The sequence below is a fragment of the Neopsephotus bourkii genome, unplaced genomic scaffold (genome assembly GCF_033783945.1).
Source record: "Neopsephotus bourkii isolate Nb327-2 ecotype Australia unplaced genomic scaffold, CSIRO-AGI_Nbou_v1 NB_795, whole genome shotgun sequence".
Taxonomy (NCBI): Eukaryota; Metazoa; Chordata; class Aves; order Psittaciformes; family Psittacidae; genus Neopsephotus; species Neopsephotus bourkii.
The window spans coordinates 2,351,705-2,376,134 of NW_026901291.1; the positions used below are offsets into that span (position 1 = coordinate 2,351,705).

The window sequence follows — 24,430 nt, forward strand, 5'->3', positions numbered from 1 at the left end:
GTTGCAGGGGACCTATGTGAAAACGCTGACAAGCGATGCAGGGAGGTTGGAAACAGACATATGTCTCCATTGGTATCACTTCTCTATGCTAAATTATTTTGGACAAAAGAACCTTTAATCCTTACTGATATCTGAAAAGCATCTGATTCACACTGAAATGGGATGGACTGCACGGGCACTCTGTACTGTCAGAATATTTCGCAAGGAGAATATAGTCCTGTCCTGGCTTCAGACTATGATCAGAAAACCTAAAAATTAATCCGTATGGGGACTCAGACTTCCTGTATCACAGTGGGCAAGTCATTAATTACTTTCCAATTACTTACGGTGTTATGAGCAGAAAACCTTTTGAACCCCTCCTCTCAGAACGGTCCATTCGCTTATTCTTTCACCCAGGCTGCATGTGTGAAATACACGTTTGTGCATGACAGCAAGGACTGTTTGGCAGACACATCACACATACCTTAGTATGTAACTTGCTGACTATTATTAGAATGATTTAGGAAACAGCTTAATGAAAACAGTTTAAAGCCATGTTTGCCATTAAGGATCAGGAGCCTGTTAAACAATCCGTACAAACACAGCCTTTTCAGCCTCTGCCATTTACTGCCTGGCTCCATCTTCGGACTCCCTTTCTTTCCAGACACTCACAGAAACTTAATCTCCCTCCTGTCAGGCATAACCCAGATGTGCAGCTTCTCTTCCTGGGCCGCAGGAGGAGGTAGGGCTCAAATACATTTGTCTTCAGTGGTATCCCACTGTACTTGTGGTTTGCTTGCTTGCACTTGCCTCTTTAGATGTATAGCTGTACAGAGACTGTTCTACTCCAGTGCAGACAGTGGAGGATAATAATACAACTTCCTCCACAAACAGAAACATATTTTACCTGTAAGCAGCTGGAACTACCCTGTCTCCAGCAGAACTGCATGAAAAAGAGAGCTCTCTCAAAAGCAAAGTGTGAGAGTTCATAGGCTAGACTATGGGGACTCTAGGATTTTCTGACTTGTTCTGATTTTAACTCAGAGGTTGAATTAGTAGAATATCTTTACACTAATAAACTCATTTTAACTAAAGGGAAAAATGAAACTGAATGTGCTTAATCATGTTGGTATTTAAATTGTTCTAGTTAGATTTTGAAGTTCATGTATAATGTAGGTAAAAGGGATAAAAGATGGCCATGGCTCCATTTTCGTGGGTTTGCTTCCAATTCTTTAATTTAGACTATGGTGAGGCAGGCGTGTTTACACTGTACCAGCTGCTCTTTGGTAACAATGCTGACTTTAGAGTTAATAAGAGCTTTGAATTTGTTGAATAAGGAAAAGTACAAATAAATTATCAAATCACTGTAGAGATCTACAATATCTGTCCCTTTTTTCTTTGTTGCCCCTCTTGATTTTTTATTTCTGATTTTAATGTTCTCACAGGAAAAAGAAAAAGGCAAAATTAAAGAAATCAAAGTTTACAATTTTCTGTCTTATGTTTTCACCTTTTTTCCAGAATGAAAAGCAAGCCCTATGCCTGTCTCCGTGTTGCTTCTTTCCATCACCAGAGACAATACCTCTAGGTAAAAGCAACTTCAACCCTTGCAATACCTCCAGGGGTCCTCCCACTATCAAACCAAGCCTTAAGTCCTTTTCCATAATACACCCTGGTTTTTCTCATTGCCTTTATGATTCCCCAAAACAGCTTTCTCCCACCTTCCCCAGCCACCTTTGTTTGCTCTTCTGGATGAGCAAGAAATAGGAAAAGCTTTGACAGGCACAAATCAACATTTGCGCTTGCTAAGCAGCTGGTATGTATATACCGCTAGGCCATCAGATATGCCTGCAATACCAGGCTGCCTATACTGAGCATAGGAGAACAAAGCCCTCCCTGACTTCTACTCACTTACTTCTGAACTCCTGAAATATGTGGGAATTCTTCAGATCTCCACCCTTCTTTTAAGTTTAGTGGAAATTAGCTGATAGGATGAACAAAAACAGAGGGAGGGAACAGACAAACACTGTGAATATATTAGCCTTATCTCCTTGGTACAGCAAGTTCAAAATGGGTCAAAAACCTCACCTACAGTTTTGTCTACCCTTTAAAACTAATAGGTTTTCTGTTTCTTATATAGATTTATATGGTCTCTATTGCCAAAGCAATAGCATCCTCATACCATTTAATGAATTCCCCCGTCTCCTCCAATAAAGATGAACAATACTGTCTTCCCAATTTTAAATGTAGGAACTGGGCCAGAGAGAGACTAAAGCCTTAGTGTGGAAAGGTCTAAGCTAAGGGAGACGTGCGCCGCAGCACACAGCACACTTCATTGTGTGTAAAACCTTAGAAACCCGTCCTATGGTGTGGTTCCCTTCAGCAACCACCATCTCAAAAATAACATCACTTTCTTCTTGCCACATTGATGCTGAAGAGCAAATGCAGAGCAGAATGGGAGGTAATCAGATCAGGACCTGGTTTTAGTTTCTTGCTCCATTTCTCACTCTCCTTTCTTTCCTGTTCCATTTCTATATTTTACTGCTCTTTCCTCTATTTTTCCTCTTCTCTTATTAAACCAGCCATTAAAAAGAGGCATTTCCTATCTGTAACACTTGAGAAAGAGCTTATTTCAATAGAGCTTGACTCAGAGCCTTCCAGCTCACACCTGTGGCTCCACAAAGGCAGGAAAAACTTCCTATTAGTAGCTTTCTTGAATTGTTTTATGCTTGTCATAAATCAGTGGCTCTCTTGACTCTGGGACCTCCTTATTCAGAATGCTTAGCTTTCCACCTTAAGAGGCTCTATTGACCTTGCTCTGTAAAAAGTTCATACTTTGAAAACCAAAATGGCATCCAGTTTTGATTAGGTCAGTGAAGGCTCTCATTGTACAGTTTTTCCACAAGCTTCTGATGCACCTGACTTATTACAGATATAGATAAGTAAACAAAATATCCTTCTTTTGTTAAAGAGGTTGAGCTGTGTAATCAAAAGTAATTCAGTACCTGTTTAGCCTTGGTACTGGCTAACAAGAGGCAGATTCCATGCCCTCGTGGAAGAAAGATCAAAGGCTCTTTTGGCATTAATGAATGCTAAGCAAAAACCCCAAATATTTAATCAAGAGGGAACAAAACCTTACGAATCATGCAGCTGTGAGCATTTTTACACATTTTCATAGTTTATACTTGAATCATATCTAAGGGTTTGTTGCCATAAAGATGAACAGGATTAAAGTAAAGTAACAAAGGGTGGGATTTTCAAAGTGTTTTTAAAACAGACCTGAATGGGGCCCTGGTTGGGACAACAGGGGAAGAGCTATTATTACAGGCTGTCACTTCTGAAAAAGCATTTAATGTGATGGAGTGTGATTATGACTCAGAAACACAACAAATGCTTTAGACCGAGGCAAAAAGGAAAGGATGCACCTGACTGGTTTTGTGAGGCTTAGTTACAAGTGTTACAATAATTCTTTCCCAACCAAAGAGGCAATCAGCCGATATCCTGAAGCAGAACATTTGATTAGCCAGCTTACAAAACACAATGCCAGTTGTCACATAATTACCCCAAATAATTATCATCATGTATTATTTTCACTGCAGTTATGCTAGAGAGCCTTGGTGATGGATCAGAATCCACTCTGCAATGGCCCAACACATACAAAAGAACTGGGGGCTCTACCCAGGAAAAACACATGCAAGCTGGCCACTGATACCAGTCAGCACAACAGGAAGCAATTATATTACACCAGATGTTTAAGCAACGCTATTTTTGCATAGACATCACAGCAGAGCAGACATCTTGAAAGGTATTACAAAGATTACAGTGCAATTACTTAGGAGATGCTTAAGAGATGTTCCACCTGTACGCAGAGGTAATACAAAAAAAAGCAAAGGGGCTTAACTGAAAAATAATAATCAAGTGATAAAGGTGACATCAAAAGGAGTAGTTGTGGATATGACACAGGTAGTGTGTGAAAGACGTTAGCTAATGAAATCCACAAACAGCCTTGTAAATATTTGAAGTGGTGGAGAAGGGGCATCTTGTAAAGGCAAGCCACAAGCAGATCATGCCACAACACAATCCAACCAAGATATTAGGAAGATAATCTCTGTAGTAACGTGTTGATGATAAAATTGAGATAAGATGGAATTCATTGGGATGGGCAGAAATACATTATACGTACTAAGGTACAATATGCAGTATCTGCATTTCACCCATATATATGGGAAGAAAAGAAGGATTTTAGATGTGTTTTTCAAGCAGAAAATTAAGCCTTTCCATACAGCTTGGATGTGATGATCTACAGCGAAAAAAGACAAGGCAAAAATAGAGTTCAGGTTGTACACCTGGTGTTGCTTGAGGATGACAAAAGGAAAGGAAGCATCAAAGTTTATTGGCAAACTATTGTGAAAAAGCAGTGTTGAGATTTTAACTTGGATAGGGCAGGAGTTTCCTTTGTAAGCAGAAAAAAAACCCCACAAAAACTACCGAAAGCCAAAACAAAAAATAGCATCCTGGTAAAAAAAATGAAATAAATAAAAAGACAACAGAATGAAATCAATATTCCAGTTAAAAGAAATGAAATCAGTTAGGCCATCATTTCTGGTTTGGCCACACTTAGTAATGTCAGTTGTCATCTTTCTGTCCATCACAGGACAATTGTTTATGCTTGTGAAAAATCATTAATTGCAAAAGAACCTTTCAAGTGTTGATGAAATCAGTGTAACAGAGGAGTATTACTAAAGGTATACTCTTGCATATGAGACTCTAATTACAGTGATGAAGTACTGACTGGAGAGAATCCCACTCTCCCAGTCCAAAATGAACGTGGAGGACTGGCAGTCAAAAAAGCATTATTTAACTGTGGCAACTGGTACATTTACCGTGGAAATCAATGAGCCAGAAAAAAAGCAGAAGATTCTGTGCAATTTGTAAGTGTCCACTTTTAATATAAACCACATGAAATATTCATTTAAATATTGTGGAGTGAAATGTTCAGGTGATAAAAGCTGGGGAATCTCCTACAAAATCAATGAAGCTTTGAAGGAGCTGAATGTGCCTTGGTTACCACTTTACCTTTTTTTTTTTTTTAATATGGTTGAAAGCTAATATTATTTACGTGGACTACATAACACTACAAAAATTGAGAAATCACCTGGCAGATAATGTTTTAATGTGGATAAACCCAACCAAAAGTGAACTGCTAGAAAAATCTTGTTGAACTGATACTTATGTGAAGTACTCAGCTTCTTAGAATAGAACATACATGATGTTGAGTATTTTTATTACCCCTTATTAAGAATTACAAAGAGATACTGCTCTTTTAAGCCACCAAAGCCAAAAAGGAATTTTTGGTACAGAAAGTGAATAGAAGGAAGTACATGACATATAGAATGAGGTCAATGTCCATTCTTGGAGATCCAGAAAATGCACTTTTCAGCACATAAATTCTGTGTGGGAAATGATCTATAGAACTGCAGAGGCGGAAAAGAAACTTCATGGAGGCCAGAAGACGTGCCAAAGGCTTCACCAGGATTTTGGGTATCTGTAGGGTTGTACCCAGAGTTCAAATTGCTCAAAGAAAAGAAATAAACATTCTTCTTGCATTTCCACATGCTTACCTCTGAGTTTGTAACTGGGGCAATTACCAACTCAGTGACCTGCCTGCATCTGTAACTAGGTGATCTGCATATTCAGTTTGCATTTTTGTGGTACTGACAACAGCCTTCATACTCGTGTCCTGTACTTTCACTGAGGTCTGGTAACTGAATCAAAGGACAGAGAGCTTAGAGGTTTCCAGATCCTTATACAGGCTGAGTCACCTGTTGATTCTGTTGTGTCACACAGGAACCTGAGTAGGAGTGACATGGATTAGTGATTCTCACTGGGAAGAAGTTGTCTGCAGAAACAGATATTGCCATGTTTACAGATATCAGAAAGGATGCAATGCTGAAGATTTCTACTGTAGGGCAAAGCTTAGTACTGACCCAGAATCTCCCCGCCCTCTACAAAATTCTGCATCATCTGAGTTTGAAACCAACATATATCTGCAAAGTAGCATTATTTTGGTATTGTGCAGATATAATATCCAAAGATAAACAGATCAATTGTTTAGTTTCATAGCAACATTTGTCTCAAACATTCTTTCTCATAGGAGCTTTTTGTTGGAAAAGAGCATCTGAATCATCAAACCCAGGACCCCCCAGTTAGAGATAATTGTGCAATAGATGCTCATCCAGAAGGGTCCACAAAATTGCTGCTCCCAACCTTTCACAGACACCCCACCATCACATAGAGAAGTTTAGACCTGAAGTAAAAGGCTGAAGAACACAGTAGTAATTACTATGAGGAATGGGGCAGAAAAAATGAAGTCCATTACCAGTGATTTATGCTTCTGCTAAGCACTGTATTTGTTCAATTACTGTACAAGTGTGTATTGCACATTGCAGAAGGAAAAAAAAAACCAAAACAACAAACAAAAAGCAGTCTAAAGAAGTCAATGATCTGTGCCAGTCTGACCCAAGAGAAAATTCCTTCTTTCCTGACCCCAAATCAGGCAATCAGCCTAACTCTGGGTGTGTGAGCAAGACTCATCAGCCAGGAATTTGTAAGAGTTTAATACCACTTGCCAAATCCACCCTCAAGCTGTGGCCAACCTCCAGTGCTTCAGAGAAAGATAGAAAAGGGGGTTTAGAATCACCATGCAAAAAGAAATTTGGGACTTTCCATAGAGCTTAATTGTCATGGACTAGAAAGAAGCGGGGGGGGATTCACTCTGTACGCTCTGAGGATGACAATATTTCCACTCCATTCCTTTTTTAGAGACTTTAACTGTTGTCAGAGAAATGTGATGAGATTTTAGTCTGGACAGAAGGGGAGAATTTCTTTTGTAAGAGCTATCCCTTCCCCACATTAGCAAAATAACAACATTTAATACTCAAGGGTTTAAAATAGTCAGAACAGCCCATTAAAAAAAAAATAATAATCCAATAATGTGGGTTTTTTTTCATTGAGTTTTGATTACCCCTGAGGACAAAAAGTAGTCAAATTATACATAAAAATGGAAAACATCCTTTCTGTCTCTTACAGTTAGCTAGTGAAATACCTACCTCCAGATTCCCTCCTAAACTATGATACCTTCCATACACTTACTCAGCTCATTTCATTTAGTTTCAGAGCTTGCCAATGGAAAACAATGCCTGCTTTCCAACGAAGTCTAACTAGGAAAAGAAGCTAAGAGAAAAGGCACATACATAGTTTATAAGAGTACTTTCTCAGCTATCATAGAATACATCTATGTAGCTTGTTGAAGCTGATGGGATAACTTCTCAATGATATTGTTATCAGAAAGAACAGAATCTGTCCTGTCAGCCGGAAAATGTATGATCATTCTGTATGGTCCATTACTGATAAAAGTTTTGCCAAGATCTGATTTGCCTTTTTACTCAAGCTGATGCATTTCATCTTAAAAAACTGCATAATCGAAGTAGAAAACTGCACTCACTTCTGAGAAATTCTATGGCCCACCTAAAACTGGGGTTGCTGTCTTAAAGCCTGCAGCTCACCAGAGGAACCCTTTAGCAGTTGGGGTCCTAGCTCAGCTAGGAACTGAGCCTTTGTGTCTTACGTGGCATTCTCCTTTTTTTTAACCTGTTTGTTTGTAAGGCACAATATACTGGGAAAAGACAAAGCAGACCAGTGAAGCACTACTCAACAAATGCTGCTTCCACAGGAATCGATTTCAATGGCTTCAAGTCACATATTATTCTGGGCATGATGTGGATATCCATGTCATAAACCAGTCACATCTACCCTGCCCTCTATAAAAGGATTGGCATGAATGTCAGCTCAGCACAGGAGATAGACTAGCTGAGATTCATGTTTCCTCACTAATAACATGCCTATTTCTTTGATTTTGCTCAACTTGTATGATGTACTTTCAGCCCCGCTTTTATCCTACCTGCATGTATATTATGGTGAGTTGTTAATAGACAAGAATATTGATTGTGGCTGATACTGATTTGTTTGATAACTCCATGAATTCAGTCATCATGTGTACAGCTGCACAACGATGAACAGACCAGTCATTCTGGAGAAAAGGCAACAGAAAGTGGGAGGCTGTTGCAGCAGCATGGAAAGATAGTGCAAAAGTCATGAGTGGGTGAAGGAAACCAAAGCTCGGGTGGAGCAAAAAAAGAAAGGGGTAGGGTGTGAATTGAGATGATGGGGAAGCTTCAGGCAACGGTGACACATTCTATACAGTTATTACAATGCTTTTAATTATCTCCCATGCCTAACATTCCATGAGCACCATGCTGCCATGGGTGGAGACTGATGGGTGGAAAGGGGCATCACTCCCCTCCCACCCTTATGCAATTCAAACCACAATGATAACTGATAAATCACTGGAGATAAAGCCCTCTTATTTATTCATTCCTCCTATATATGAGTTGAGCTTTCTCTAGGTGTTCTGTGTTTCCTCTCTCCCTGAATGTTATTTATCTGCTGAAGCCCAAGTGCAACAGACATACTGGTGTTTGCAGTTATTAAGATTACTGAGGCCAGTCTTTCTTGTCCATACTATGCTTACTGAGGGTGTGTAGCCTAATTAACAGGTGGAGCAGGTTAAAGTCAAAAATAGAAACATAGGCCATTTTTTCCTTTTCCTCACTGACAAAATTCCTAACTGACTGGAAAAGATGCTTTTACAGTAATTGCATCAGCTCTATTGCTGATTGGCACAGGCACTCCCAAACCATAGCCACCAACCCTAGCCTGTGCCGGAAGCATGAACAAAGAGAACTCAGTTCAAAATCCCCCTCAACCTACAGCAGTTTTACAGGCACTGCAATAAAATACAATGTGGTTGCATTATTTCCAACATGTTTTAAAGATTCCTATTTGGGGAATAAGAGCTAGAATAGGATTTTGTAAACTTGCCTTATAATTTATTCTTCTCTTGACAAGATTGATTCACAGTGCTCATGGGATCAGCTGCCTCAAATCTCTCTTACAGTTACCTAACTTTTAGAGGCTGGACAGAGCACGGACTCTATGGCAGCAGATCTCAGCTGCTATCTTCACTGCCTGTGAAACGGCTCTGAAAACAAGATGTCCTCTTCATGCAGTGAAGATCATCTCTGGTTTTCACCATTTCTTTCATGAAAATTCCAGGGAATGCTTGCAAATAATCCTACATCTTGTAATTCAAACCCTTTCTCAGAAATATTCCACAAGCTTAAGTTTTTGAAAGGGAAAAAGAGATACTTTGCCTGTCTTTTTGCAGTTCTGAACTCAGTTCTAGAGGCACCATTATACGTATATATACAAAATGAACTAATGAAAACTAAGTCTTAAATTCCTGATGGAGATTATCTTCTTAGATAACATGGGCAAATTCTAGATTTTGGCAGATGAATGAAACTTCTGCAGCAAAAAGGAGTGACTGCAATGAAGAATCTCTTGACTATACAGTAAGTATACACTAGCAGAATAAATAATCAATAATTAATAGTTATATTGGAATATCCAAAGCTGAGGTGCAGCTAATTCATGAAGTGCCAGACTGGAGATGCTAGCGTAATATGTTACGATCATATTGTCACGGGAAAAGCTATTTACTATCTTTAGTGCCCATGTTAGGAAGTTCTGATTATTCCCAGAACCTCATCATAGATACTATTTTCTGAGCATTTATAAAATAAGAAAATAGAATTTTAGACACCCAATAATGTTTTTGATTTTATAAAACAATGAGAATTCAGGAAGTCACCAAGCGTTCACATATCTTACATAGACTGAGCTCCACTCTCTCCCAACCTTCTACCATTCAAACTCCCCTTCAAAAGCCATACATCTCCGCTTGCTGTCTTAGCTTCACTCCTACTTTTGAAACTGGTAATTCAAGGTTTTGTTCTCACTGAGTTTATGAAGATGAAAGAGCCAGCACCGAGGCAAGATATCAGTCTTGCCCTTATACAAAAAAGCTGGTTCCCAATTACCCACAGGAATCCAGGAGGATATGGAAGCCCTGCCAAGATATCAGCCTGCCCCATGAGAGACAACAAGTCTAGTGGCTTGCTTTATGAATTCTCTGGAACTGGGAGCACACTGGCTAGATATCATCAGTCAGCTCTAACTAGTTCCTGAAAGACACTGACACTCTGCTCTTTCTGTGATCCCAAAGCACATCTTCCACAGCACCTGTGGGAACCACTGCTCCATGTAGATGTATGATATTGTTGATGCTGTATCTAAAAACTGGGGCTCCCAGCTCAGCTGACTGGGGGTGATTTGTCCCTCCATCCAGTGTGAGTCAGCTGCCCCACAGTGCCTGCAGCCATTCAGCTGTGCCTGTCTTTTAACCTGTTCCTGCCTTACTACCTGGGAACGATTTGTCCACACTTGGTTGCTTTTCAGTTCGCTACCTGTAGTAGGATGATGTAGCTTTGGTGTTAATATTTAGATGAACAAATGCTAGTTTGAAGTAAGCAGATACTACATTAACTGAAGCCATATAAAGATCTAAGATAGCAGATGCAAATTTATGAAAATCTGAGCAATTATTGTGGTTACTGCCGCATGGTTCTGGGCCCTGCTCAACAGCACCACAGAGTGACACAGTATACTTAAAGGGATTACTTTACTGTCATTTTTATTGTACTAGCATTTATTTTTCATCAGAGGTCTAAGATATACCAGTAGCACGTAAGTCATGTGTCACTCATGTGTCACGGGAAAAACAGAAAAGAAATGGAAACCAGTCATTCCTTTCCTAACATGAACAGGTCTCAGTAACTTGGGAATTTGCTTTGCTAATCAGTTTTCTTGTTTTCAGAAACTACTTCTGCAAATAACCAGAATAAAGAGGAGATAATTTAGGGAGGCCTTCGTAAAAATGACAAAGAAAAAACTCACCACATAGTTTCCTGAAGTGCTGCTTGTACATTTAAAGTACAAATCCAAAAGATAAACCTGCCTTGAAATAAGATTCACTGATGTGAAATATCAACATACTCAATATTCTCATAGTGAGAGTTTTATGTATGGTCAGATTGTGATGATAGGAAAGGATATTCTGTTGCATACATTTACTAAACTACTCACAGACTACAGCTATTTGAGTCCTGTATAGTTTTGAACAGATATAATGTAAAACCAAGTCAGGAATCACTCACTGGAGTGACCTGAGGTTCTTACTGGAACTGTGTTATGAATTCTAATCAGTCACAAACTAATTCTGTACTTGTTAAAATCAGTTGCGAAGCTTGCCCTAGATCAGTGCTTTAAAAAGACAACTTCAAGAAAAATGTACCATGGTAGAGCCCCAGCAGTTTTTTGTTTGGTTTGGTTTTAAATGCCCTAACATGAGGCAGGTATAGATTTGACTCACTGAAATGGCTGTGCCCCTGACTGGCCAGATCCCTCTCCTATCAATGACAGAAACAATTGTGCATTTCAAAGGAACCTCCCTGCAAGTCCAAGAAACTTTTTGTTATGCAGATGAAACCAACTTGTTTGGTTTTGTTGATGTTTCTAAATGCCAAGTTGTAGATATGTCTGTTGTGTTAAACACATCAAACAAGGAACCAGAACATCAGTCTCTTGCATTATGAGTTCTGCTGTAGACAAGGATAGTTTGCTTAAGCTTGCATTTCAAACAGCAACTCTTTGATGCTGTAAATACCCAGCTAAACAGTGATCATTAACACAAGAAGGTGGGAACATGCAGTCAAATGGAGATTACTTGCAGGAAAGGGACATCAACAAGGGTTGCCAAACTGAAACAGCTTATACCTCAAAATTACTTCAAACTAGCACAAAAACATACACAAAACCAAAACCTGTTACTGCCATTGTTGATATTTTAAACATCCACTGCTACTGTAAGTGAAAAAGGGGGGGGGAAGAAGTCGTCATCCTCTTCAATCTGGAAACAGGAATTCTTCCATGGACATGGACTGTGGCTTAGGTACCATAGGATTCACCACAAGATGGGAAATGACAGGACCTGAGCTATGCTCCTGACTGGCATTACAGTGAGTCTGGGCATGTCCACATTGCACAATGGAGATCTCCAATCTGCACAGCTGCAGTGCAGAGATGAAAGCTGCAAACTGTGTCCCAACACTTCAGCAAGTTTCACAGAAAGGTCACTGACACTTTCAGCCCTTTTGAGCCTTATGGTTCCCAAGTTAAAAAGAAAGCCACTAGTTTGCTTTCTGCTCTTCACAGATACATGGGAGTTTCAGCAGGCAGAGATTTGAGTGCAGATTTTGTACAATGAAAACAGAAGCTTGAGTTCTCAAAGTAACTTCTGAATTGCTGCTTTCAGAATTTTGATTTTCTAGGAAACACATAATATTTATAGATAAATGGAATCTGCTTTTTTATCCGAGAGTGTATGATCCACTGAGCACTTACTCTGGCTGTGATTCTGCTTTGGTGTTGTGTCATGCTTTGCAACCCTGTGGATGATGGCAGTTGGAAGAGGGCAAGGCAAACTCACAACTGTTCCATTTCATAATATTTCCAATACACACAAGAGAGCAGATTACCTAGGGCTGAAATAAACAAACAGTTGGACCCTGTCCAGTCATTCTTATGCTGATCTCCACTTCACTCTAAATGCAACAATACCCCAGTCTCATTGTTTTCCTGTACTACCTAATAAAAGCAGAAGCTGGTTTATTAAGTACCTTGTTCAGAGGTCACTAACCATCAACAGCTCATCTGAAGCCAAATGTGGATGTTAAAAAATGAGTAGAGAACATACCTTTTTCTGCCTTTAAAATGTTGGTTTGATCATATCCTGCAAATGAAGGGCTCTGAGTAGTTTTCAAAACTGATCAAAGAGCTGCATAACACAGCCCTTCACAGACCAAACTATGTGGGCTCTAAGAGTAGAAATCTGAAAGCACCATGCAGGAGAACCTGTTGCCCCAGATAAGTTAATTAACAAAACCAGTAATGGCTGGAGTTCTGAACTGGATTAGTCTTCAAACCTTCCCCTGTCACCGCACTGGAATTTGTTTCAAAAGTGTACATATGTTAGTTAGCAGAATGGTGCTATTGCATTGAGAGCGTATGGTCCTCACATTATGCTTCAACAGACAAAATTTTTAAGAGGGAAATCACTAATACACCCTCCCCCCCCCCCCAAAAAAAAAAAAATTAAAAAAATCTGCAAAACATCTAAAGTGAGACTTGATCTTCCAAACCCTATAGTTCAAATTTACTCTACATGGTACATGGTAGGGTGCTGTCCTTAAAACTACCTTTGCAGTTATCAGCATGCCTACACTGGGAATTTCATCAACCTAATGAAATACTTTTTTTAATCTGGTTTTCAATTGATCAAGTTAAGTTAGCATAAAAATCACATGCAGACATGTAACTTGGGTTTTATTCTCTACTAAGTGTCTATAAATAACTTATGAAAATGTTACCAACATGTCTTATGTCAAACAAGAAAGGCTTATTGAAGAAACTAAAAGGCTGCATTGAGAGTGTAGCAAAAGGATGATAAGTCTAGGGAAACTGTCATATCTCATTACTAAAATCAGTATCCCAAAGAACAAAAAGGATCTTTTATCTAATTTTAAAAAGAAAAAAAAGATGACAGGATTAAAAAAAACCCAACAACTCAACACCTACAGTAATTAAAAAGCCTAAAACCTCAATAGAAAACTGTCCTTTCTTGAAAAATCCATTTACAAGACAAAATAATGACAATATGAAATTGAAATATTTTTTTACCAGATTCACTAAAATCTTAAAAAGAAGATAAATGGACTAACTGAAAGAATATCAAGGGTTCAGATTTCAATACCATGACTTCTAATGTTATCAAATTACTGTAGGGATCATAGTCCAGTTTTTAAATCTGTTTAAAGAGCCATGAAGGTCAAAATCAGTCTCATGGATTCTATTCGTAATGCAGTTGTAAGGGTAGCATTCCTATAGCTGTGAGGAACTAAAGATATGAGAAAGACGGGCTGAAGGCAGACAGAATGTTCCTATTAGACCAGCTGGGTTAAACTGGGAAAAACTTGCAAGCTTTGAGGCATACAAAACTCTCCTCAGGCTAAAAGCTTTTGAGTGCAAGGTGAGGTTTTTTTCCCATTTTATCAATTGATCAAATGTTCTTTCTCCCTTTGCTGTTTATTATTTCACAAAGGTATTAGTCTCAGATAAAGGAAATAGAAAATAACAAATATACAAGACAGAACCAAACAATGCTTGTGTTCCACAAAGTGTATTTTGAAGTCTCAGGCACCTGCTCAGAGCTGGCAGTCTCTTCTCAACAGTCGCCTGTGTTCATCTGCACCTTTGGTAGCTCAGAACTTTGAACCTCTATTTCTTGCCACAGTCCTTACCCAAAAAGAAAGATAAAACACAAGTTTTGAAATATCTTTTCGTTTATGTCAAACAAAAAAAACCTCAAAGCAGTCATAGCTACTGGCCAGTACCACAGAAAGCTGTGTGTGGGCAGATTAGAGACTAAAAGGATGGGATCACTTGAGAGGAGGGTAACAGAAGCAAGTCACATGCAGATGATGAAAGACTGATCAGCAGTCGAAGAGAGGGGAAGGGGAACAGAAGTGCTGATCAGTGAAGAAAGCAGGAAACAAGGAGCACATTGTGGGCCTAACTCAAAATGTTGCTGCTCATCAATAGCTCCCACAGATAATATAGGTCTAAGTAAAAGGCATGCTCATGAGCAGAGATATAAAATGAGTGAAGAATGATTGATAGGGTATCCTGCCAGTAGGAAATCCAGATTTATTAATACTGAGCATTCTGCAGTAAATAGATGTGCAGTGTTCTCAAAAAGCCTATGTTAAATAAATAAATACAAAACTTCCACTCCATCCCAACATGATCAACATCCATTTTGAAATGACACTTGGTTTTGCAACACACTATTCTTTATGCATTTTAACACAGTCTCACATTATGAAAATATAATTGAAATCATTTCCCTCACTGATTTATTTTCTTTTTATATAACGAATTTATGTCCTATCAGGACTTGCAAAATAATGCTCTGATGTGGGGGAAAAAAATAGTCAAAATAATGACTTTTCCTGTAGCACATGCTTTCCTTGGGATAGGAAGTCCAATTCAAAGCGTATGCTGAAATTAGCTGGACACCCATTGACTTCAGTGGAGCAGATCTGTGAGGAGATCTTGAAGAATAGAAGGAAGAAACTAGTGACAACAAATAAAAGGAATTCCTTTTTAAACAATGCCTTACAAATATACACAATGATCACTCAGTCCAGCCTTTGATGTCCAGCTCCTAAAGCTTTAACTTTGTTACTACAGGAAAAACAGAATTGGGCTCCCAAACCAGACCGGCACGAATCACATCTGTTCTTAGACACACCAGAATTAACTAATGAGACACTGCTGACTGCAGCATGTATTTGCATCTAGATTGGCAAGTCCATACCGAAGTCCTCCATAGACAACATTAAACAATCTGTAGCAATTTGCTTATGTGATCTGCCATATGGCCCTTGGTGAAGTCAAGGACTTGTGTTGTGCTATTTTGTAGAAATGTTCATTGCATTTCACAAGTAAGAAAAAGCTATTTGGAACAGTACTTACTAAAGCTAAAATCTAACCTTACAAACCAGGACCTGTTTTGTTTCTCAAACCTGATCATCCGTCCCTTCTAGATACACATGTAAAGATACAGAAAGCTCGAGCAGAACAGATTCATGGGCAATATATACTATACTGTTTGGACAAAAAACCCCAAACAGGTTCATATGAGCACCCAGGCTAATTTAACTTGCAGCTCACTGAAAATAAAGCTTTTGTTATGGGAATGTTGATACAACCTTAACTGTAACAGCACAAACACTGCTACTGAAATACAGTTTTGAGTAAGCCTCATCAAGGAGTATTTTGTAAATGAATAATGACTTTGCTTATAGCTAATCAACATCAAGTGTGTTAGAAAAGATGAAATAGTGCTGGAAGGCAGTGGGAGGTAGAGGAGCCTCAAAGTGCAAACAGGTGCTGATCTCCCTTCAGGGGGGATTGAGTGGCACAGACCTTACAGGCCTGTCACTTCTGATCAAAGCAAGCTGCAAGACCACATAATCACCATCACCCACCTTTTAAAGGATGCCCTGATTTATCATCTGTCAGTGTTAATAACTCAGCTACTCTGTCTAAAATACTTAAGAACATTACACAAGGATAACATTTCAAATTTTTTTTAAAGAAATGTGTAAATGTTTTAAACTAAAATACACTAAAGTTCCTCTTTTGAGGCCATCTGTTTTTGGAGACCACCTGTCGTCAAAAGACCACCTGAGCACATAATATCCCATCATTACAGAACTATCCCCTTGAAGCCATGGCTTTTCAGTGTTAGAATAAGAGAAGTGTATGTTACAGACACTGTTGTTACTGGGCTTTTCATAGTTTGAAGCCATGGGATGACAGCCATATGTGAAAAATAGCTTTTTTATAGCACACATATAAAATGCAACTTTGGGGAAAATCTGATAACAGATCTGAACATTCCTTGATAGAGCTCTTCACATCCTTTCAACCATGGTGCTTGCACTGTACTTAATGCTGAGACAGTCTGCATCCTAAGAACCTACCTACTTTGAGACAATTTCTACCCTCATGGGTCATCTACAGCTCTGACCAAAGAGAACAGAGCACTTGTACACAGGCCTATGGCAAACGCCTGATTCTTGATTTACAGTGTATCTATACACTAACAGAATGATTTTTTTTGAGCTATTTTTACCTGATAAATGCCACTGGACTGTGATGAAACTTCCTTTCCAGAAGGACATTTGGACTCGTATTACTTCCTCAACAAGTTTGCAATGGAGTGACTGCATTGTTAATACATCTACATGGAGATATTTTTCTTAAAAGTCTGCTGATAAGCAAATACCCTACAGGCCTTGACAGTACTAAGAGAAAAATCCAATAAAATTCAACAAATATGAACATGATTTTACTAAAATATAAAATTACTGTGACAAGTAAATAAGTTTAATATAGAATATTTTTGTGATAGTTTCTTAGACTTTGTTTTATCATTATCATTTTACTAATATGCAGCCTTCTAAGACAAGATTCTCTGTTAAATTATTAATAATGTTATATTCAATCACTGAAATGTTGTGAGAATAAGTATATCACTTTCCATTAACAGTTGTAAGCTTCCATTTCCTTAAGTAGCAACTTCAGTATGAAACTGGTAAGGCTATCTGGAGTTATGGGACAGCAAGAAGTACGATTTCTGAAATAATTCACTCTTTAAGATGTCCTTGAAGACAATCGTTATACTTGGCTGCATCTACAGTACATTAGATCTGATGTGATAAAATCAACATCATTATACACTTTAAGAATCTAGCTTGCTTACCAGTAAAATAAAACAAAATAATTGAATAACTGCAAAGCTGAAATAAAATCTAAATACTTAAGTTTACAGTTCAGCGAGAATCTATTTGTAACGTGATACATCTAGCCAAGCATTCGTATTTGGTATTTTCATAGAAGAACTTGCAGTTCTGCTGTGCTGACAATGAAGGGCCTAAGCTGACAATGATTAAATTCAGAAAGGCAGCAGGAATTCAGCCACTGCTGAACATCTTTCTTCATTTTTTGCCTCTTCCAGACTCCTAGTAGCAGACTGTAAAAATACATGATCAACAATGAAAGCAAGTAATTGTCTATAGTCTACAAAAATAGTGAGCTGTTTATTTCAGTGGCTAATGTATTTTGGAGTGAAGCCTGAAACCATTCTCTAAACAAATCTTGTCACTGGTAAAACCAGCACTAACATTTATATCAGAGATGAAATTGGCATAAGTCAGGTAGGTTACTGACAACGTGCCACGCACCATCACAAACACATACTTGAAGGATTCCTGTAGCAATTTGCAATACACAGGTGATTTAAAAACTGTATTTCTCAGATCTAATATAATTCGTCTCAACTAGAACATACACAGATGGAGAGGCATTAATTCAGTAGTTTCAGGAGTGGTTTTGGTTCATGGAATGTCCTACTTTGGCTCCGGCAGGGTGTCCTCTGACAGGATTCACTTCCAGGGCATCTAAAAGCTGTGTATCAAACAGTGCATAACATGTATTTCCTCCTCCCCCAAAAGATAAATTTTACATTGAAAGCTGCTTTGCACATACGCAATTTAGACAAAGATTATTAATAATACCTGCAACCTAATTTTTGTCATTCAAGTTCCTAGCTGTTGCTAGAAACATTTTAAAAGCTTACAAGAAGACAAACATTTATCTGTCACACTTGCACAGATAAACGGAAAAACCAGACCACTAAAAAGGATCCTTTTGTTAGAGTTCCTAGACACAAGATGACTGTCACAGGGATCCTCACTCCACCAAAGCCCATTAAGGCCTCTCTTCTTTCTGTGATGAGACACCTGATAAAGGGTTTTCTAGAACAGCCAGTGTGAGAAAGTGAGGTTATGTTACTATCTCCCCAGGTGATCACACTGCCCGTCAGTCAACTGCATGGAAAACTTCAAGTTCATTCAAAGTCGTGCTCCACTCTAAACTTTTTGAAAGTGCATATATATTTTTAACAGCTAGCTTTCCAAAAGCAGTATTCAAACAGTGTGGTTTTATTTCCCCTCTTATTTCTCCCGATCTTCCCTAAGTCTTTTCCCAAATAACACTGATACTTTCAGTAGTGGTAGAAGAAAAATCCCTGAAGAGTCGAGGCTGAGTCACATTCACACTGTGCTGAAGTGAGCCAGCTATCTTTAATATGCTGAACATACCCCATGCAAATCTGAAAGGGGTGTTAACCGAGGGTCACTGCTGTAATCTCGGCGCTCTGTAAACACGGTACTACTCTCCATCTCTGCAGCTTTTTTACATCACTAAAGCTTCTTCCCATTCAGATTTCTCAGTTGCCGGGGCTCACAGAAAGATGCAACTTCAAAATCCCATTTGTTTAATTCCAACTTGCACTATCTTTGGAGGAGATTCTTCTTCTATCTGTTTATACTTGCAGGCAAATACAAGTATTATATTCAGTGTGTGCTTTTAGCAAGTTATTGAGAAAACAAGTTTATTAACCACATAGCACATCAGAGAAAGTTTAGAACACACAAAATTATCAAACTAAAGAACATATTTTATTTTTAATAAAATAGTGGAGCATGAAAAATAATTGTATATTACAAATATATACAGCACACACTGTGCACCCCAGCACAGTAAAGAGCATCACTCTATACAAAGCTTCCCTTTGCAGAATCTAGTGCTTCTTGATCTATTCATAGTGAGAATTTGTTTAACAATAGAAAGAGTCAATAAGCCCTTTGGGTCTCTTTGAATTGATCCCCCTATTTTTTTTTTGCACAAATCAGTCCCAACGTGTATAACATTGGCTTGATTTCCATTAAAAAGCCACAAAATGTAACACTAAAGGGTTTCTGAGGACTAGACCTCTTAGTTCTTTTGTTAAGAGATTTCTTTTGTTGTCTTTATGTACAGCAAAATACTTGTTTCTCTTTTCATGTCATGGTAAGAAAAAAAATGTATTGCACATTATTCTTATTCACAAAGTTTGTGTCTGGTGCAGGAAGTTTCTCTGTTAGTGAAAGAATATTGGTGAGCATTATAGATTGAACCTATTTTTAGGCACTCCAAACCCACTAGGCTGAGATGAGCTGTAAAGGATTTCTTTCTTTCTCTTGTTAGGTTAGTACAGAGTTGCTCTCCCGGATAGTGCACTCACTGAGGACAGGCCTCTTCGGGACCTTAGTTTCCCTGCAGAGACAATGCTCACTGGGCACTTTCAAAATCAAATCATTGCTCCAGAAAACTCGACTATAGCTTGTTACTCAGAAACCTGCAGGAAATCCAGCTCAGCTACATGAAAAAGTTAAATAGGGTGTTTTTATGTCTTTTAAATAAATCTGAGGGCTGGGTGAAGTACATAACTACAGATTAGTAACAGAAGAGACTGGTTTAATACACAATATTCCTTTCTTGAAAACCTTTCCATGAGTACATTTACCTTCAGCTTCTCACCAGGTCCTGAATTCAGCGTGATACATTTTTTGCCTTGAGATATTAAACTGTTCTGAGAGAGAGAGAAAAAAAAAAAAAGCACCATTTACTTATTTAATTTCTGACTGCTACTGTGGGCATCTGTAAGTCTGCCAGGTGAGATAAAGTCTTTTCTAAAACCTGGTCACACACAAGTGGGTGGTTGTAATGTCGATTCGTATTTTGCAAGGTGAGTTTTCTGTGGATGTTGAGGTTTTTTGTAGATGCCGCTACTTGTGATAACACTCGCAGGTTTTCTCCTGCTCCTCTTCTTTAATCTTCGACTACAAACATTTTGCCAGGACTGAAGGGTCTTGGAAGTCCAGATCCACATCCCGCTAGTAATGCCCACCACTAACAACATAAAAATCTTTACCATAAAGATTTCTACTGCAGGAATAGAGTTATTCATCATGCAGTCTAAATTTTTTGTCTGGTTGTTCATCTTGCATTTCTGCTGAGTTGCCACAATTTTCCAATAATCCATATTAAGTCTTTCATAAAAGTAGCAAGCTATCACACAAGTTGCAGGCACTGTATACAAGACTGAGAAGACACCAATCCTGACCATAAGTTTCTCCAACTTGTCAGTATTTTCTCCACCTGTTTTCATCACCCTCCTGATATGAAAAAGGGCCACAAAACCAGAGAGAATAAAAGAAGTGCCAATGATTAGATAACAAGCCAAAGGAATGAGTACAAACCCTGTTAAGGCATTCACATCCATGCTTCCAACATAACACAACCCTGTCAGCTCATCTCCAGCCACCCTTCTCATAACTAGGATCATGATAGTCTTCACAGCCGGAATGGCCCACGCTGCCAAATGGAAGTAGCTACTGTTTGCTTCAATCGCTTCATGCCCCCACTTTTTCCCAGCTGCTAGAAACCAAGTTAAAGTCAAGATTACCCACCATAAGGAACTTGCCATACCAAAATAATACAGAACCAGGAACACAATGGTGCAGCCAGTGCTCTCCAGTCCTTCCTGGATGACATAGAGTTGGCCGCTATCCCTATCACAGGCAATATTTTCAGCACCTGAAAAGAGGCGAATAATGTACCCCACTGAATAGACACAGTAGCACATGGAGAGAAAGATGATGGGCCTCTCGGGGTACTTGAAACGTTGAGGATCTATCAGAAAAGTGAGTACAGTAAAAGCACTGGAGAAGAAGCACAGAATGGACCAGATGGCAATCCAAATGACAGCAAATTTTTTGTCATCCTTGCTCCAGTAAACATCAACCCCTGGCGTGCAGAGAGGCGCGCAGGAAGCACTCTTTTCCACATGGTGGAACTTGCCAGGATTTTCACAGGAGGTTCTGCTCAGACTGTCCTTATGCTGCTGCAGATCGTGGCCACTGCTGGGCCGCTGCGGCCGAAACATGGGTGGCAGCATGCTAGATCCTCTCGGTGGCTCATCCGACCCGTTGTTGGGGGCTTCCATGCAAAGGTAATTGGGGTCATTCTTGTTGGGCAGTTTGCTGCAGTCTAAGGAGTCTGGCCATTTGAAATTGAACTGCTCCATAATAGGAGAGCATTTCAGCCTGGCCTGCTCGCACATAACCCTGCAGGCTGGGATCGGCGTAGAAACCTGCTCTGTGCACATAGGGGCATAGAGGGAGCACAGGAAAAATTTCAGATGGCTGTGGCAACCGTACTCCACCAAAGGAGCAAACTCGTGCAGCTGAATAGCAGCTTCCCTTTGGTTTTCGTGTCCCATCAGGTTAGGCATCCTTGTCATGTTGTACCCTATATCCTTGCACATGGGGATTTCTATCGGCTGGCACCTTCCGTCACCGGGGCGGTCAATGTCTATGGAGCTTATCCCCGCGCAGAGGCCGCTCAGCCCGCAGAGCACCAGCAGGGGCTGCAGGACGCTCCTCGCCGCCAGCCCCATTGCGGCGGCCGCAGCGGCGCGGGCCCCAAGCGTGCGGCCGGAGCTCGGCTCCCGCCGGCGGAGTCACTTGAGCGGCTGCTGCCCGGGACGACACCAGTACCGGGCCCGGCCCGCCCGCGGGGGCTCGGCGGCGGGCGGCGGCGGCGCGCAGGTCACCATAGCCCGGGCCAGGCAGCGGGGGAGGCGGGCGGGCAACTTCCCAAAGAGCCGGGGAAAGGGAAAGTACCCGCAGTCCACAGATGCGCAGCACTTACTGCGGGGAGCCCGGCAACTTTCTTTTCCCTGGGCTTTCACTTTTACGATCCGTCTTCCCACCACCCTTCCTCCTCCCGCCGCTGCATCCTCGGAGCACGGGCTGAGCGATGACGGAGCCGTTCGGGTCTGGGCAGATCCGAGCGACCACTGCTCCAAACTGCACACGTCCCGGCCGGCGTTTCGGTCCAGCGGGTTTCCTCCGGGGATTTTCCTCTCCCTAGAGCGGGTCACGGCTCTGGACTTTCTTGTCGAGAGGTGGGGATTGGTTTATCCGAGCGCAGAATGAAGGAGGAGGAGAAGGAAATATCTAAGCCACTGCAGAGGGGGGCCTAAATGCCCCCCCACCCCGTTCTCGCCGCCCTCTGCTCTGGGTTTGCAATAGGCCGGCCCGTGTTGTGTGAGCGCTGCCCGCTCCGCTCCCCGCCTTAGCAGGAGCTCCCGCGGCCCGAGCAGCTGGGGCTTAGGGGCGGCTGAGTCCGAGGGTGAAATAAAATAGGAAAGAAAAAAAAAAAACCATAAAAAACAACCCTGTGCAGGATCCGCCTCGCATACGACATCCACTTTGCATGAGAAAGGTGAAGCTGACACGGTGATTACTTTCCAATCACTCGGAACGCCTTGAAACCTCCTTAAGGACCCCTACAGGTTTTCCTTGATCAGCACAGATTAGAAAAAGCCCCGTTTGTTTCTCTCCGCTCCCGCCTGTCCTCCCGTCCCTTCTCCTTGCCCTCTCTCGAAAGTTTAGCGAGCCCCGGTCCGCAGAAGGCGCCGGCCGAGCCCCCGCTCAGGTAGGCAGCGGAGAGGAGGAGCCGCGGCCGGGGGGGTGGTGCCTCCCGGGGTGGGGGGAGTGGTGCCTCTCGGGCTGCACCCCCCGGGGCAGGGGGGGTGATGCTGTAGCAGAGAGGAGGATGTTTTATGGCGAGTGCTGTAAAGTCTTCGCTGTCAGGGCCATAAACCAGAGCTGCTTTCAGCTGTTTTCAAATGTCGTGCTTTGTCTCGACTCCCTGCATGAGCAGGACAGGCAGGCTTTTGCAAGTACCTGGCTATGGTTTTAATCACAGGATGGCATCACTCAAAAGTTGCTTGCATTTTTTTTTTCCTTTTTTCCTCTTCCTTAAATAAGGAACCCTAAGAGAACTCGAGACATCCCCTTGGGAAAGTTACTTCATCCACTGTAGAAAAGGTACTTAACAGGTTTTGCAGACAGGGATCGTTCTGAAGTGAGTTGTGTTTACTTTTTAAGTTAAGCTTTGAGATTTATCCTGCTTACTGGTCTATCAGAGCTAGAAGAAGGAAGTTAAATCCCACGCCAAACTAGAATTCCCAGTTTTACAGACCAAAAAGGAGCACTGTGATCAGAAGTCAAAAGATTAGTTCTACTTTTTTTTTTTTTCTCTCTCTCTCTTTTTCCTTTGAGCTTAGTTTTAGCGAACATATTAATGAGGAAGGAAAATCTCCCTTCTCTGCATTCGTGCTCGCCCACACAGCCCGGGCTCCTCTCCATTAGTGCCTGTTTCTTATCGAAGCGAACACGGATTCTCCTGGAAACCACCAAATCCCGCAGGGTCGGAGTTAATACCCCGCTAGGCTCTAGAAAGGAAACTCTTGGCTTCCTCAACTGTGATAAGGGTGACACGGAGCCAAGCAAGGACAACAGACTAGGGCTAATGGCTGTCTTTAAGCCCCTGAAGATGTGGCTAGTTACTGCCTAAAAGTAAAAGCCCTCATAAAAATGTTTTAAATGAGTAGTCCTCCTTCTTGTGGCTTTTCAGTGGATGGAGGAGATAATACTTATAGAGTGTTGGTCTTAGGGGCTGACCTTTCCTTGAGCACTTTGAAATTCCTTAGGGAATGTTACAAAAGCAGGCAGGGTTATGGGCAAACCCCCTTTATTTAGTTTAGTGTGTCTCTGTGTATGTATGTGTGTGAGAGAGTGTGTGTTGGGGCATCTCCATTCTTCATTAATCTAAGCCTGTTTTCTTAGTATTTGTATGCATCCTGATTCCTTTTCTGGAGAGCTCAGCTGGGGGTAGGAGGGAAGTGTGGGGAAAGCTTTTACATGGGACAAGTAAATTCTACTTTTAAAAAGTAGGATTTAAATAATAATGAAAAGTAGAATTCAAATAACGTGCAAGATGAACATATGCAATATTTGGTTTGTTCAACTTGTTTGGAAGCTTGGTTTTTATTTTTTAGTAAAAATATGGG

General features: G+C 40.6%; 1 protein-coding gene and 1 long non-coding RNA gene across 3 annotated transcripts in view; both read right to left on the reverse strand.

Annotated features, from left to right (window-relative positions):
• Positions 1-24,430, reverse strand: part of LOC133213267 (uncharacterized) — a 141,225-nt gene that overhangs the window by 54,759 nt on the left and 62,036 nt on the right. The gene's annotated exons all lie outside the window — the stretch shown is intronic.
• FZD10 (frizzled class receptor 10) lies at positions 19,124-23,002 on the reverse strand. The gene has a single exon (XM_061355388.1). The coding sequence runs from the start codon at positions 21,965-21,967 to the stop codon at positions 20,210-20,212; it is 1,758 nt and encodes a 585-aa protein (XP_061211372.1). The 5' UTR covers positions 21,968-23,002; the 3' UTR covers positions 19,124-20,209.